General features: G+C 33.6%; 1 protein-coding gene across 1 annotated transcript; it reads left to right on the plus strand.

Annotated features, from left to right (window-relative positions):
* Nucleotides 1-6,735: 6,735 nt before the first annotated feature.
* LOC134690310 (uncharacterized) lies at nt 6,736-12,650 on the plus strand. The gene is made up of 3 exons (XM_063550283.1): nt 6,736-6,848; nt 8,856-9,042; nt 12,354-12,650. Exons 1-3 carry the CDS (start codon nt 6,829-6,831, stop codon nt 12,570-12,572), a joined length of 426 nt encoding a protein of 141 aa, XP_063406353.1. The 5' UTR covers nt 6,736-6,828; the 3' UTR covers nt 12,573-12,650.
* The last annotated feature ends 1,629 nt before the right edge of the window (nt 12,651-14,279 follow it).

Here is a 14,279-nt window from a genome sequence, read left to right on the forward strand (position 1 = left end):
GTATCCATTATATTTGTTTTATGGCAGGTTATTGTTTCGTTCTTACTAAATTCTTTTGAAACTTTCTCGACTTGGCCTGGAACTAATAAGAGCCTGGAATATAGTGCGGAATAAACTATTGTCTTAAATATTTCTGTTGTTAGTTGATGTCTCGTTGACGTAACAATCATCTGTTATTCATAACTAAAAAAAACACACAACTAAAATTATCTATGCTTGTGAAATGCAGACTGTAATTTTAGTTTCTTGTGTATAATTGAAATTGAGTATGGCATTAATTATCACTGAACTAGTATATATATTTATTTGGGGCCATATAAGGACGACTCCGTGTACGAAAATTCCCGCTGCATTGAAGACCTTCTTCTGGTGTCTGTTCTATGGTCGGGTTGTTGTCTTTTTGACACATTCCCCCTTTCCATTCTCTAATTATTTGTTTTGCTGAACGTTGCTCGGGTAGACGAACCGCTTTATTGGATATAGCTATAACATTGACTTCTTTATCATACCAGAATCAACAATTTAAATTACAAGAAAAAATTCGACCTATGAACGAAATGCAAATGAATATCAAACAGACGCACATATAAAATTATCGTATATGCAAAACTAAATCACCATTATTTTTTCGAAAAAAAGAAAGGCATTGATAAAAAAAAACATCAAAGTTATAAAAATAAATCATTAAAATTTAAAGTAAAAGACATGCTGTAAATTGTTGAAATCAAATTAATATATCAAAACTGAACGAAAAGTGAGAAAAAACAAGGAATTAGTCAAAGAAACTTTGTATTTTACGTCCATGAAAGGTTTAAACGAAAGTTATAGAACTTATATTATCAAAATGTTATCAGAATTAGTTCTTGATATATCACGATTTTTTAAGATATCAGCAAATTAGTTTTGTATGTTTATTACATGGATTGAAAATATGAGACAAAAAGTTACGGAAGCCTTTAACAGCCATGTTAATTTATTTTTACAATTTGATATGACAAATGATTAATTTAATATAACAGATATATAATATAGCAGACCTCGCTATTTAATCACGCACGCTGGGCTCGATTGATAACAATTGATACTCGAGTTATCAGTCAGTGAAAGGAATTTATTGACAAGATTGGATTACCCCCCTTAAGCGGACTAAGTATTATCAATGACTTATAGAAAAATCCGTCTTTTTGGAAAATTTATAGCTTACGTAGTTTTATTTATTAAATTTGCTTCTAATTTAAGACTTTGTGATCGAAACTGCCGATACGCCTTGTTTGCAATTGTATGTCATTGTTGTGTAATATAGTATAATGGACATGACATTACTATGGTGACAGTACGGTAGTTAGATATACCGCGTAGTCCGGTTCCCGGAATGATTCATTGATAAATATTTAACTCAGGATAATATCTCGGACAGTTACCAGGTAGCGAGAATTGGCGTATTGGCGGGAATATAACGCAAGTAACATTGCCAGAGCAGACTTATAATAGAAGATATTCGGTGAGTTAGTACAATTAGGAGCATTGCATTGTATAACGAATATTAGTATTAGTATTAAGTGATAATACTCGGAAATCACATCACTGGCGCTTGACGAGTAGGGTTTCCTGTAATAATAGAACAAATTGGGACGAGACACAGGAGTGAGTACGTCACGTGTAATTGCGAAGTTCGTATTGCTACATTTGGTATAGTATGAAATGTTTGAACACGGAATTAATATAAGCATAAAAAATTGCGTTAATTACAGTGTTTACTAACTTATTTAAGAATGAATGTTACACGTTTGGCTCAAATTAGCCGTTTTGCATAGAAAGTAGTAAAATTAGCTGGCATCCGATAAAACTAGACAAATTAGCCATTTCCTGAGAAAATGAGCCATGGTTGGATTAAATTAGTCATTTTCCAAAAAATAGCCCGGTTTTTTTTGTGGTTAGCCACAAAGCACTTACTAATTGATTTTATTTTCTAGTTCAGCAACCAGTGATTTATTTAAATTTGTGTTAATATAACATTTTGTCAACATTAGCTTTTCAGCAGCATTGCATTAAAATCAGTAGCTGTTTTTATGAAGAATTAATGTTGTTGCCAGGTGTGGGAAATGTTATAGCTGATAAGATTATTGCTTTGAAGGAGACACTTGGTAATATTCAGCCTGAGCATCTTTCTGAAATACCAAGGCGAAAAAATTACTGAAGCGTTGGTGGATTTGATAAATTTTTCACCTGTTACTCAGCAACCACAATACAATTCGCTCACAATTCAGTTATGATTTTCAAGATTATGTTGACATTGGTGAGGTGAAAACAACTGCATTTCATTCAGAAATGCATGAATTTTCAGATTCTGACGCACCTTCTGATGAATATGTGTTTAAACGTGAACGTGAGGAAGTCAAGCGTGATTTATCATGTCCAAGTTCATCAATGAGCAAATCTTTAGATTATACATTGAGGTATGGAGTTCATCGGTACTCATAAAAAATTTCAAGATCTTATGAAAAGAAGTCGTTACTTCAAACTGAGTGTGGCGATCAGAATAAAGTTCAAAATTTTGCTAGTGATCAATAATTTAAGCTAGAAAACCTTCATATAACAGATTTAGGGTATACGAAACCAAGTATCATATTAAATGTTGAGGAATATATTGACAAACGTGATAATTCACGTCACCAAACTACCCATCATCAAACACTACAGTTGGGATGGCAGCAAGGTCCCAAACAAACATTGAAAAACGTGATTATTCATGAAACCATAATCTAAATCAGCAGACATCACAGTTGGGATGGCAGAAAGGTCCAAATGAAAACATTGAAAAACGTGATTTTTCACGAAACCATAATCCACATCAGCAGACATCACAAGTGGGATGGCAACAAAGACCCAATGAACACAAACCTAGAACAAAAAGGCCTGTCACAGTTCAAAGACGTCATCAACGGTTAGAATTACATACACAATCAACTATAATTCGCCGTAGAATACCTTCACCTGAAATTCAACACAGAATACGTATACCTTCAGCAGAAATCAGACGCAGAATACCGTCACCTAAAATTCAACGCATAATACCTTCACCAAAAGTCATACGCAGAATACATTCACCAGATATATTCAGGGAACCAGTATATTCCTTGAGAACATATGTACACCAAACCCAGCATACTTTTTCTACAATGAACAGAAATATTTATACGTCTAGACCATTTTAAGTTATCATGAGTCACCGCAAATTATGCCTCCAGCTAAACCAAAATCAAAGAACCTAGAAATACAAAAAAGACTGAAGTATGATGGTTCATCAAGTTGGAAAACTTTGTACACCAAGTTTCAGAGGTATGCTGATCTTTTATCGTGGACTAACACGGAACGAAAAGACCAACTGTGTTGGTGTTTACATAGTAAAGCAGGTGATTACTATGCAACTTTAATTGACAGGAACCAGGGTTTTGATAATTTTGATGTAATTCATAAACCTTGAGAAAAATTTCAAGGCTTGCCTGAGACGTTGCAATTGCAGTTCATGAGTTCAAAATGCAAATGAGAAATTGAAAGATTGGGCATATCGATTTCTCTCGATAGCATGTAAAGCATTTAGAGATCATATTCCTGACAATTATATGTACTCACAAGATGGAAATTATGCCAGGGATGCTCAGATAAAGAAGCTGGTCAACATGGAACCCCAACTAGACCAACATCTGTTGAAACAGCAATCGATCAGATAAAATGGTTCCAACATAACCACACAGCTATATTTGGTAAACCAACCGGTAAACGTGACCCAACACCACATCAGGATGAACCAAGTTATGATTTTGATAGCGACCTAGCTGTTCACGCAATTAGTAAGACGGACACAAAGTCAAAATTGTCTAAACAAAGGTAAAAATTGCTAGAAAAGATATGACTGCTATGTAAGCATTTCATAAATAGGAAATTGTAGACCTTAAACAGCAGTTTCAAAAAACAACAGCAGGCAAAACAGTTTCCTGGACAAAATGAAATCCATCCAGCAGCCCAATCATTTAGCCAACAAACCAACAAACAAGGTAATCGCAAACAATGACGTAACAGGAATAATAGGCAAGATAATCAGCGACAATCACCATTGAAAAGGCGCTGAGACCTATACCACCTGAGAAATTAGCAAATATGGCTTGCTATTTCTGTCATCAGTTTGGACACATACAACGGCACTGTCCTGAATTACAGTCACCGACAGGAAATAGTTATACAGATTCTTTAAACGGGCTAATGGGCGGAATCCATACTCAGTCCACACCTAACCGCCTAACATTAAACACTATTTCAAACGATATTAACAAGACACCTGTTTCGGGGATTATCCTGTTAAAAACATGTGACATTTCAACATCTACAGATACTTTGTTTAATTCACCATTTCACAGAACGCTGCATGATAATGATTTATATGATGAAATCCAATGAGGACATATAGTTGGACACACCCCTTTTTTTTAAACTGCTGGATCCGCCCCTGGTGGTTTGGGAAACAACGCTTTACATTTAGGTCAGATAATTTTGTTATGTAAAATGAGCCATCCAAACAATTGAAATAATAATCCCCCCCCCCCCCCCCAAATATCAACGGCCTAATTTATTTAAAAAAAAAAAAAAATTTATTTGTTCTCCTCTTATATTTAATGCGTTTCCCTCGATTTTGTTTTTTGTCCATGGATTTATGAGTTTTGAACAGCGGTATACTACTGTTGCCTTTATGTAACACATCAACAATAGAAAATCACTGAATTACAGGCTCCTTACCTGGAACAGTCACATACATGCAGAATATGGCGGGGTTAAACAAAAGTCATGTTCTCTTGCCGACGAAAAAATTGAAATGAAACCGGCAAAATAGCAAAACTATTTATAATATTAATCGATATTTTGCCGAAGCCTTTATATTTAGACAAATAGTTCTTTAAACTTATAAATCAATTCTAGCCGTAGAATTTGTAAATCCGTTTTAGCCGTAGTATTTATAAATCAAATCTAGCCGTTGAATTTATAAATCAATTCTAGCCGTAGAATTTGTAATCATTTCTAACCGCAGAACTGTTCTAAAAGTAGAACTGACTAAACTGTCTAAAACTGTTCTACGGTAAAACTGTCAGTATCAGTTCATCGGTCGAACTGTCCAAATCAATTCTAGGTAGAACTGACCAAATCCGTTCTAGGTAGAACTGTCCAAATCAGTTCTAGTTAGAACTGACCAAATCAGTTCTAGCTAGAACAGTTTTAGCCTTGAACTGACTAAAAGGTGTCAGGCTGACAGTTCTACGTACTGTCCTAAAACAGTTCTCCAGACAGATTCTGGCAGATTTAATGAGAGGTTAGAAGTGATTTCCACTGTATATAATACATGATGGACTTACATATATCTAAACTTGTATGTATATTTGTCAGCCAGTACTAAAACCACACAGCTTCCCACAAAACATTGTATCACAATTTAAATTAAGATGAAAAGTGATGACTGTTCCGTGATATCAGAAAGGATATTCGGCGACAAACATAAGTCATTCTGAGGCAAAGTTCAGCTTAAATCCCAAATGTGACAATACGTCAATTCAATCAGAAGATGTTCCTGATTTTGGACAAACACATGCATAATTGGTTGGATTATGCTCCAGGTTTTTCCTCGCATCTCAAGCATATCAATATCGTTATTTTAGAATGAAATCCGATATATAAAAAGACACAAAAGAAAATCAGTACGGTATTGCATTTAATTCTTGAACACCGTTAAAAGTTAAAAGATGCGAAAATTGAAATTTAGTTAGCAAGACGCTAGTTTTGCCTATTAAGATTATCAGTGTCCTTGAAAAGAAGAACTTGGGAGGCAAAATTAATAACGATGTCTTCAGAGCTATGTATAAAAAAGATACTGAAACTTATTCATCATCCGACTAAAATATATACAACGGCAAAGGAACCAAGTTAAAAAAAAACACAGAAAAAGCAGCAAATGATTTCAAAAAGTGATTTTGTAGAAATCAAAACAAACGTTCCAGTAGTGCTTCCCACTATGAATAAGCGCATTGATCTCAATTAAAAAATTTACTCAGGGTTACCTACGAAAATTCCTAAGGTCACGCTGAGTTAATTTAAGAGAAAGTGATAATTCGAATGGGTCTCCATCATGTCCATTACAAACAAGAGGAAGAAGATACAAATAGGAGAATTAAAACGCACAAGTCAAAGAATATCCGGTAAAATCATGACAAAAAGGTTGAAAACCACGAAATAACAAACAAGTGTTTAAAAAAAATATTTAAATGCCGAACAAAGAACATTTAAAACGAAAATACCCTAGCTTAACAAATGACAAAATCAAAAACTCAAACACGTCAACCGAATGCGAAGCATCTGTTATATTTCTGACATGGTACAGACATTTTCTTATGTGGACAATGGTGGATTTTATAGCTTGATAAACATCTCACTTGTATGACAGTTGCATAGAATTCCATTTCAAAAATTGGTAGTGTTATGATATGTAGCTTTCTATTCCTCTTTCGGTTCCTATTCACAAATGATCTTGTATGATATAATCAAATCCGATAATCAACCTACAAGTATGTCAATGAACGGCTTTCGACAATGATAAATATCCGTTTCATTGTAAATCGGATTAACCTAAATAACTGTTACATATGAAATTAAACATCATGTGTCAGTTACCCTTGCATAATGGATCTAGAGAAGAAAACATAATCTACGAGTAAAGGATGTATATTTAGAAACTGTACTGACATAAAAGTAGTTGATGTATAATAACTTACAAGTAAAGAGGAAAATATGATGTCTTATATTTTAAGGTAAAGTTGTATGCTACATGTACCTGTAGGTCTGATTATATTTTAGAAGGAATATTGCTTCACTGATTTAAAATATCATATACATGTTATTGTTAAAAGCATCAGCATAAATAATTAACTTCACAGAATTTACGTCAAAAACTGGTTTTATAAAAAAGAAGATGTGGTATGATTGCCAATGAGACAACTATCCACAAAAGACCAAAATGACACAGACATTAACAATTATAGGTCACTGTACGGCCTTCAGCAATGAGCAAAGCCCATACCGCATAGTCTGCTATAAAAGGCCCTGATAAGACAATGTAAAACCATTCAAACGAGAAAACTAACGGCCTTATTTGTGTAAAAAATGAAAGAAAAAAACAAATATGTAACACATAAACAAAAGTACAACCACTGAATTACAGGCTCCTGACTTGGGACAGGCATTTACATAAATAATGTGGCGGGGTTAAACATATACATTCCTAGGCTTTCTAACAAGCAGCTTGATGTAAATATATATAAAATATGTATTGTCCCAAAATATCAAATAAATTTGTACAATGTACTAGGCTAAGACATCTAAAATACGATGGGTGTATGGCTTTGCTGTATATCTCTTTAGAATCGATAACACAATGGTTGATCATTGCGGTTTTGCTTTGTTTCTTCTCTTACCTATTCTAACATCGGTCTCGGACTTCTTTTAAACTAAGCATCGCTGTGTATTTTTTTATTCCACACTGGTTAAGGAAAATTATGACTAGGGTGAGACTCACAAAACTTGTTCAATCCTGCAAGCCTGTTTTAGTCGGGAACCCCTACCCTTATTCTTGTGTGTGTGTGTTTGGTTTTTATTTTATTTTGGTTTATCCGATGTTTCGGAGCTGACTTTGTCGATTATAGTTTGCTGGACAATTATACATTAACATGGGAGGCAGCTGAAGCCCACATGATGGTGCAGGATTTGCTCGTTATGTTAAGGATATATTTGTGGCTGTGTGTTTTTTTTCTCTTCTTTTGACGGGTTGTTAATTTTCTCTTTGACAATTTCCCCGTTTCCCCGTTTGTATATTACAAATTATATTTTGAGGCAATGTATTCTATATAATAATATAGTCAACATACATGTATCTAAAGCAAAGACTTGCGATACAGTAATGCATTGTTGCGAATGACACAAATTCTCAACATAAACAAATGACCTATTAACGAAAAAAAAAGACATCTTTAGGTCACCGTACGACCTTAAACAATGAGTAAAACTCATACATCACAGCAAGCTATAGGGGACCCCGGTATGTATTTCTTTTTATATGTCAATTAAGATAGGAGTCGATTAAGATACAAGATACAAGATAAAAGTTAAATTATTAATCAATCATGGAGCCCAAAATTTTAGCTAAAATCAAAGGAATTATAAAATAAAGCACAATATATATATATGATTAGAGTGATTTGAAGTCGATCGAACCTTTAAAGATCGGGGTTTGATCTCAACCTCGTTCGACTAGTTGTGTTGTCCTGTCTCACTTTGTTTGCAGTACAAACAATTCCTAATTACAAGAAGTTAGTTATAATTTCGAATAAAGGAACGATGATCAGCAGTAAGGCAAACTAATAAAACAAAACGACATATAGTGGCATTCGGCTGTTGTTTTCGCTATATATATGGTCGGGTTGTTGTCTCTTTGACACATTCCCCATATTTCCATTCTCAATTTCATATAACAGTTGATCATAATAAACTGTCAACACATAGTGACAAGCTCTTTACTAATAACTAACAAGGATCTTTAGTTAAGAAAACATTCTTAAAATTAAAAAAAAAACAAAAAAAAACGCTTCGAAACATTTAGGGAAGCTCGAAATTTGGGTCAGACAAATGGCAAAACGGTTAGTAAAACTGTTTTAAAAATTTCACACGCACACATTTAATTATTCAGCATTTTTGTTAAGTTACTACTGTCTAATACAAAATTAATCAACTACATGTAAATAGTGTACCTTCGATCTTTTTAGGAAAATTCCCGTCACCATATTACTAATATGTGCTGTTCTGCAGTTGACATCTGCTGAACAAAGTCCACTTTGTTTCGAGGTTCAAGAAGGGCTAACCAATGGATGTAGTGTCCCACTATTTGGAAAATTTCCATACAAAAAGATATTTGAACCTGCCTGTCAACTTCATGATTTATGTTATAATTGTGTAAGTTGTATTTGTCTAAATTTAAATTATGTTAGTATTACGTGATGAAAAAAAGGAGTAAACATATGTAGAAATCACATGACAAAAAGTCACACATATCCCTTTTAATATAATTGATTGAATACATAATAACAAGTTCTTGAAATCATTTCTTTTTATTGCTTATATTCATTTGACAATAATTATTTATCCATCAGCCTTTATTAATGAAGATTTATAAAATTGTTGTTATTCAAAGGATTTTCTATTGGCAACATAAAGTCAGACAAAGATTTGTTTTGTGACCTTTTGTCCTACATTCGAATAATAAATACATAACACACACACACACACAACATTGCCTGCTAAACTTGAAACTCAAACGAGGAGGAGACAATGAGATATATGTACATTTTGTACACTAAATACAAGAAGTTTGAAATTCGATCAAAATGTTTAAGGTTTTATTTAACTATAAACGCTCAGACGGTAACTGACCTGATTAACCATGACTATGGGGGAAACGGCACTGTTACATTTTCCCAGCATTAGGTTGCATTTTGTGTACCCAAGATAGGTGAAGGAAGTCAACTTACGGGAGCGCTGTGATTGGATGTAAGGGTACAATATTTTTTTTATATTTATTTATGAATAACTGCAGTGATTTATATTTACAATATAAATTTTGAAAACTATTGAAATATTTTCTAGAGAATTATTCGATAAGACTTCTAAAATTTCATAAATTTTGTGAAAAATTACGGTGGGCATGGATAACATAAACAAGTTCCGTGGGAAGTTGGTCATGATACTATTAGGCTTCTATACTATTACACGAGAAGACCTAAGTTTGTGTGTCGCTTCTCTTCTTTCCACAATAAATTAAACACCATTTCTCTGTGTAATATAGGTACAGTACATAGTCGCATTTGTCATCCATTCATATGATTATTCAGATTGAGTTATTTTTGAAGAAAAACGAGAAAAAAGGCATCCGGATATTGTATCCGTCATTGGACGAAATTTTTAGTCAGATTAGACTTCCGGATTGTTTTTTTTTTTTTTTTTTGTATACTTGCATATATTACGAATAAAGTGTAGTTTCTATCTGCTAACATTTTCAAGTTTACTATCCATGGCGGTCACAGAGTTTATTAATAGAAAGGGTCTGTATACTATATCAATGACCGCAGTGGGTTGATTAGTAAACTGAGAATTCAAAGTAAAAAACATATAATATACATGATATACAGATAAGAGCTAAAATTATTCTTGTTTTAATAAAATTAATAGTAAAACAATTGTGAATTGGAAACAAAAGGAGGAGCCGGGATAGAAAAACAATTTTCATGTCCCAAAGTACCTGTGACTTTTGATATCTTTTCTGAAATTCTCCAGTCATTAAATCTTTTACAAAAAATCAACGATTACAAAAAAAAATGAGGTATGATTGCCATTGAGACAACTCTCTACAAGAGACCAAAATGACACAGAAATTAACAAGTATAGTTCACTGTACGGCCTTCAACGACGAGCAAAGTCTATACCGCATAAAAGTGAGCTATAAAAAGCCCCGAAATGACAATGGATAACAATTCAAACGAGAAAACTACCGGCCTTATAATTTATGTACAAAAAATGAAAGAAAAACAAATAGGAAACACATAAACAAACGACAACCACTGAATTACAGGCTCCTGACTTGAATGTTCATCACATACTGAATATATGTCCATATTGAAATTGAAAGACAAAGAAAAAATGGAAATTTTGGAAATAAAGGAGGAGGGATAAAAAACAATATTTTCCTTAGATTCTCAATTCATTTAATCTTTTACCAAATTCTTCCTACAACACTTCACATTCTTTCAACCACGATCTGAATGCCTGCGATTTCGCGGGTGTTATAGTCAATTTTTAAAACAGAAAAATAAAGTACTAAAACCACACATAACTGTTTTATTCAAGTTTTTATTATAAAAAGGGGTATATTTAGAAAAATGTTAGTATTATCGCCTATGGCAGAATAAATAGTATCGTTTTCCCTAAAATATCGATCGCTTCCGCTATTAAAAAAGCATTGACCTAAACATTATTTTTTTTAATCTCCATAAAGACACACATTGAAAGAGGATTATTCCATAATGATGTTGTAAGCTGTGTTTTTTTTTAATAAGATTCAAGTATAAGTATTAACCCGAATAATCCAGTCGTTATATTTAACACATGGCATGAGTAAAATCTCTTTGTTCTTACTGTGCTATAATCTGGATAATGCACAGATAAGGTGTGTATTAACTACCTTTAGACTATTTTTAGACTTAATGGAAATTATAACGACTTTTTGAATATCTATTCCCCATATTTTTGGATCGAAAATAAAGGGGGTCATGTTAAAGGTTTCTTTTAAAACAGGGAGATTAGCTGGAGATCAAACATTCTTCATTTAGATGGACGTGTTTTAAAAAAGTAATACAGTAGATACAAAGCAATTTTGGGGAGGGGGAGTAAAAGATTGGAAAGAGAAACGTATTTTCTGTTTATTCAACATTTAAAGTTTAGGTAATCTTACTCGGTTTATCTTTCTCTTTTAAAGCATATCATTGAGGGAAAGAAATTCAAAAGCTCAATAATCCTTTCATTTTTTTTTTCATACATCAATTTGAAAGAACACAATTTGTCAAAGTCTTAATCGTCACCTATTAAAAAAAAATGGGAATAGATTTAACAGAAACATTAAAAAAAAATCTACCATTAAATCGCATTTTTACAGCAAGTCTAAACCAAAAAAAAGTTATCACTTTAAAACTTACCCAAGTCGTATTTCCCCCTTTCTTTCCCCTACAAGGAGCTTGCATAGGATCCGTGGATTGCATAACATCGTCCACATCTAAAACGTTCTCGTAAATTAATGACGTCATGTGTTAAAACAGTTATTGGCCAATCAAATCGGTATGTAGAGGTTAATCTGCACGCTCAGGGTGACCCTCTAACCCGAACTTCTCCGTCGTTCGGGTTAATAAGGGTCACCTGAGCTGTGCAGATTAACTTCTTTATACCGACTTGCTTGGTCAATAACTATAACAATACGTTTAATATCGATCACTACATACGAAAAGGGGTGAGAATCGGAGACGGTCAAGGCTTGAATTATTCGAGTTACATATTAGATACAATTAGCAGTTATAAGTCAATTCAATAAAGATGTTTAATAAAACAGCTTGAACAAATATAATATGCAAAATATCTGCAAACAAAATCTATGAATTAAAAAGAGGGAAAATAAAAACTGTTAAAGTCGCTATTTAATTTTTATTTTTTTTTAATTGTAGGGAATAGCGCAAAGTAAAGATCGGAAATACTGTGATAAAATTTTCCTGAAAAAAATGAAACAAATCTGTTCAACAAGAAAGGGTTGGAGAAAAAGATCGTGCAAAAGATTTTCAAGGTTGTATTATGTTGGTGTTTGTGCGGGCGGAAAATCATCATTTCGGCAGACTCCAAAAGCTGAATGTAGCGTACTAGACTGGATAGCCAGTTGTTTTCCGTAAATTAAACATAGTCTCTAGTTGCATGGTTAGATTATACTTTGTATTTGTCTGAAAAAAAATAAAGATATAAATAGTTTACTAGTATATATTTTGTTTTTTTCCTGAACTAAAACCCGTGTCACAAGAGTGGCTCGCTTGTTGCACACCTGCCACAATTTTGCGCCTGTCCCAAGTCAGGAGCCTCTGTCCTCTGTAAGTCTTGTATTATTTTAACTTTTAGTTTCTTGTGTAAAATTTGGAGATTAGTATGGCGTTCATTATCACTGAACTAGTATACGTATTGTTTAGGGGCCAGCTGAAAGACGCCTCTGGGTGCGGGAATTTCTCGCTGCATTGAAGACCTGTTGGTGACCTTCTGCTGTTATCTGCTATTTGGTCAGGTTGCTGTCCCTTTGACACATTCTCCATTTCCATTCTCAATTTTGTGTTTGTAAAGTTTATTAACGCTCTGACAATTCAAGGGAAGAAACAATAGTTACAATCAATTGACTTTTATTCACTTTTTAACTCGTTGTTTACTGTGATAGATGTTTTCTAGTACAGACAAAAGGGGCTATATAAACCAAAAGACAAAACTAAATTTAACAATAACCTCTAAACAACAAATTATCGATTTATCGATTAAAAAGATTGATTGAATGTTCTTTGTTTCAAGTTCACCGGCGATCAGTCAAAAGTAAACTCCGAGGAAAATTCAAAACGAAAAGTTCAAATTCAAATAACAAAATCAGAATCTCAAACACATCAAACGATTGGATTACAACTGTCATATTCCTGACTTTGGTGTGCTCGTAAAGAGAACTGCTTGTAGGCTGAATAACATCATGGGGCTGCTGCTATCTGGCAAAAGATTCAAATCTTGGTTTGTTAACAGCAAATGTTGATGTTGTTCTGTCATACATGATGATGACCATGTCTGTGTTATCATACTCAAGCGGGCAAAGCATCCGTAACATCTGGAATACTTCCCATGTCTGCCAAGCTGACCTATTAATTTTTCACCTAAATGCAGACACAACGTCACATTCACTGAATGCATTGACGAAAGGAAGAACAGCTACATGAGGAACACATGAATTTCAGATGTCTTGAACAGGAAACCATCGAAAGTCTTTATTGCTTTTAAAGCATATCCAAAATGTGTCCACACATCATTTAGCGGTGCTGCAATTCTTAAAAGAATACTGGAAATTAATCTTCAGCAGCATACTTATCATGGGAAACATTCGTGCATTTGCTTCGTCATAGTTACAAGAGGATAGCTGGGAAGTATTATTATTGAATTTGCAATGAATATTTTCACCATGCACAGCAAAAGCATTTTCAATTATCTCTAAAGAAGTAATTATTTCGCAATAGGCAAGATACTTGAACAATTTTCTTGTCTCCTTAACAAAGAAATATACTCAAAACCCGTGGCGTTCTACCAGAACCTTAAACATTCTGTTTAGCCCTATTACCTTGCCTTTTTGTAGTTACAGCTTTTAGATAATCCAACTTGTAAACATCAAATACAATGTAAACTAGTACGCTCGAATACTTATCGATGCGAAATTGTATGTTAGGCAGAATGACAACATTTGCATTAACAATTTTTTCTTCACGTTGTGACCTGGAAATAACATTGCTGCCCAACCAACTGTAAATCTGTCAGAATTTTGATTAGTTGATTGCAAATCGCAGAATGCTTCAAGTTTACCCATACAT

Source organism: Mytilus trossulus, chromosome 11 (assembly GCF_036588685.1).
Source record: "Mytilus trossulus isolate FHL-02 chromosome 11, PNRI_Mtr1.1.1.hap1, whole genome shotgun sequence".
Classification (NCBI taxonomy): Eukaryota; Metazoa; Mollusca; class Bivalvia; order Mytilida; family Mytilidae; genus Mytilus; species Mytilus trossulus.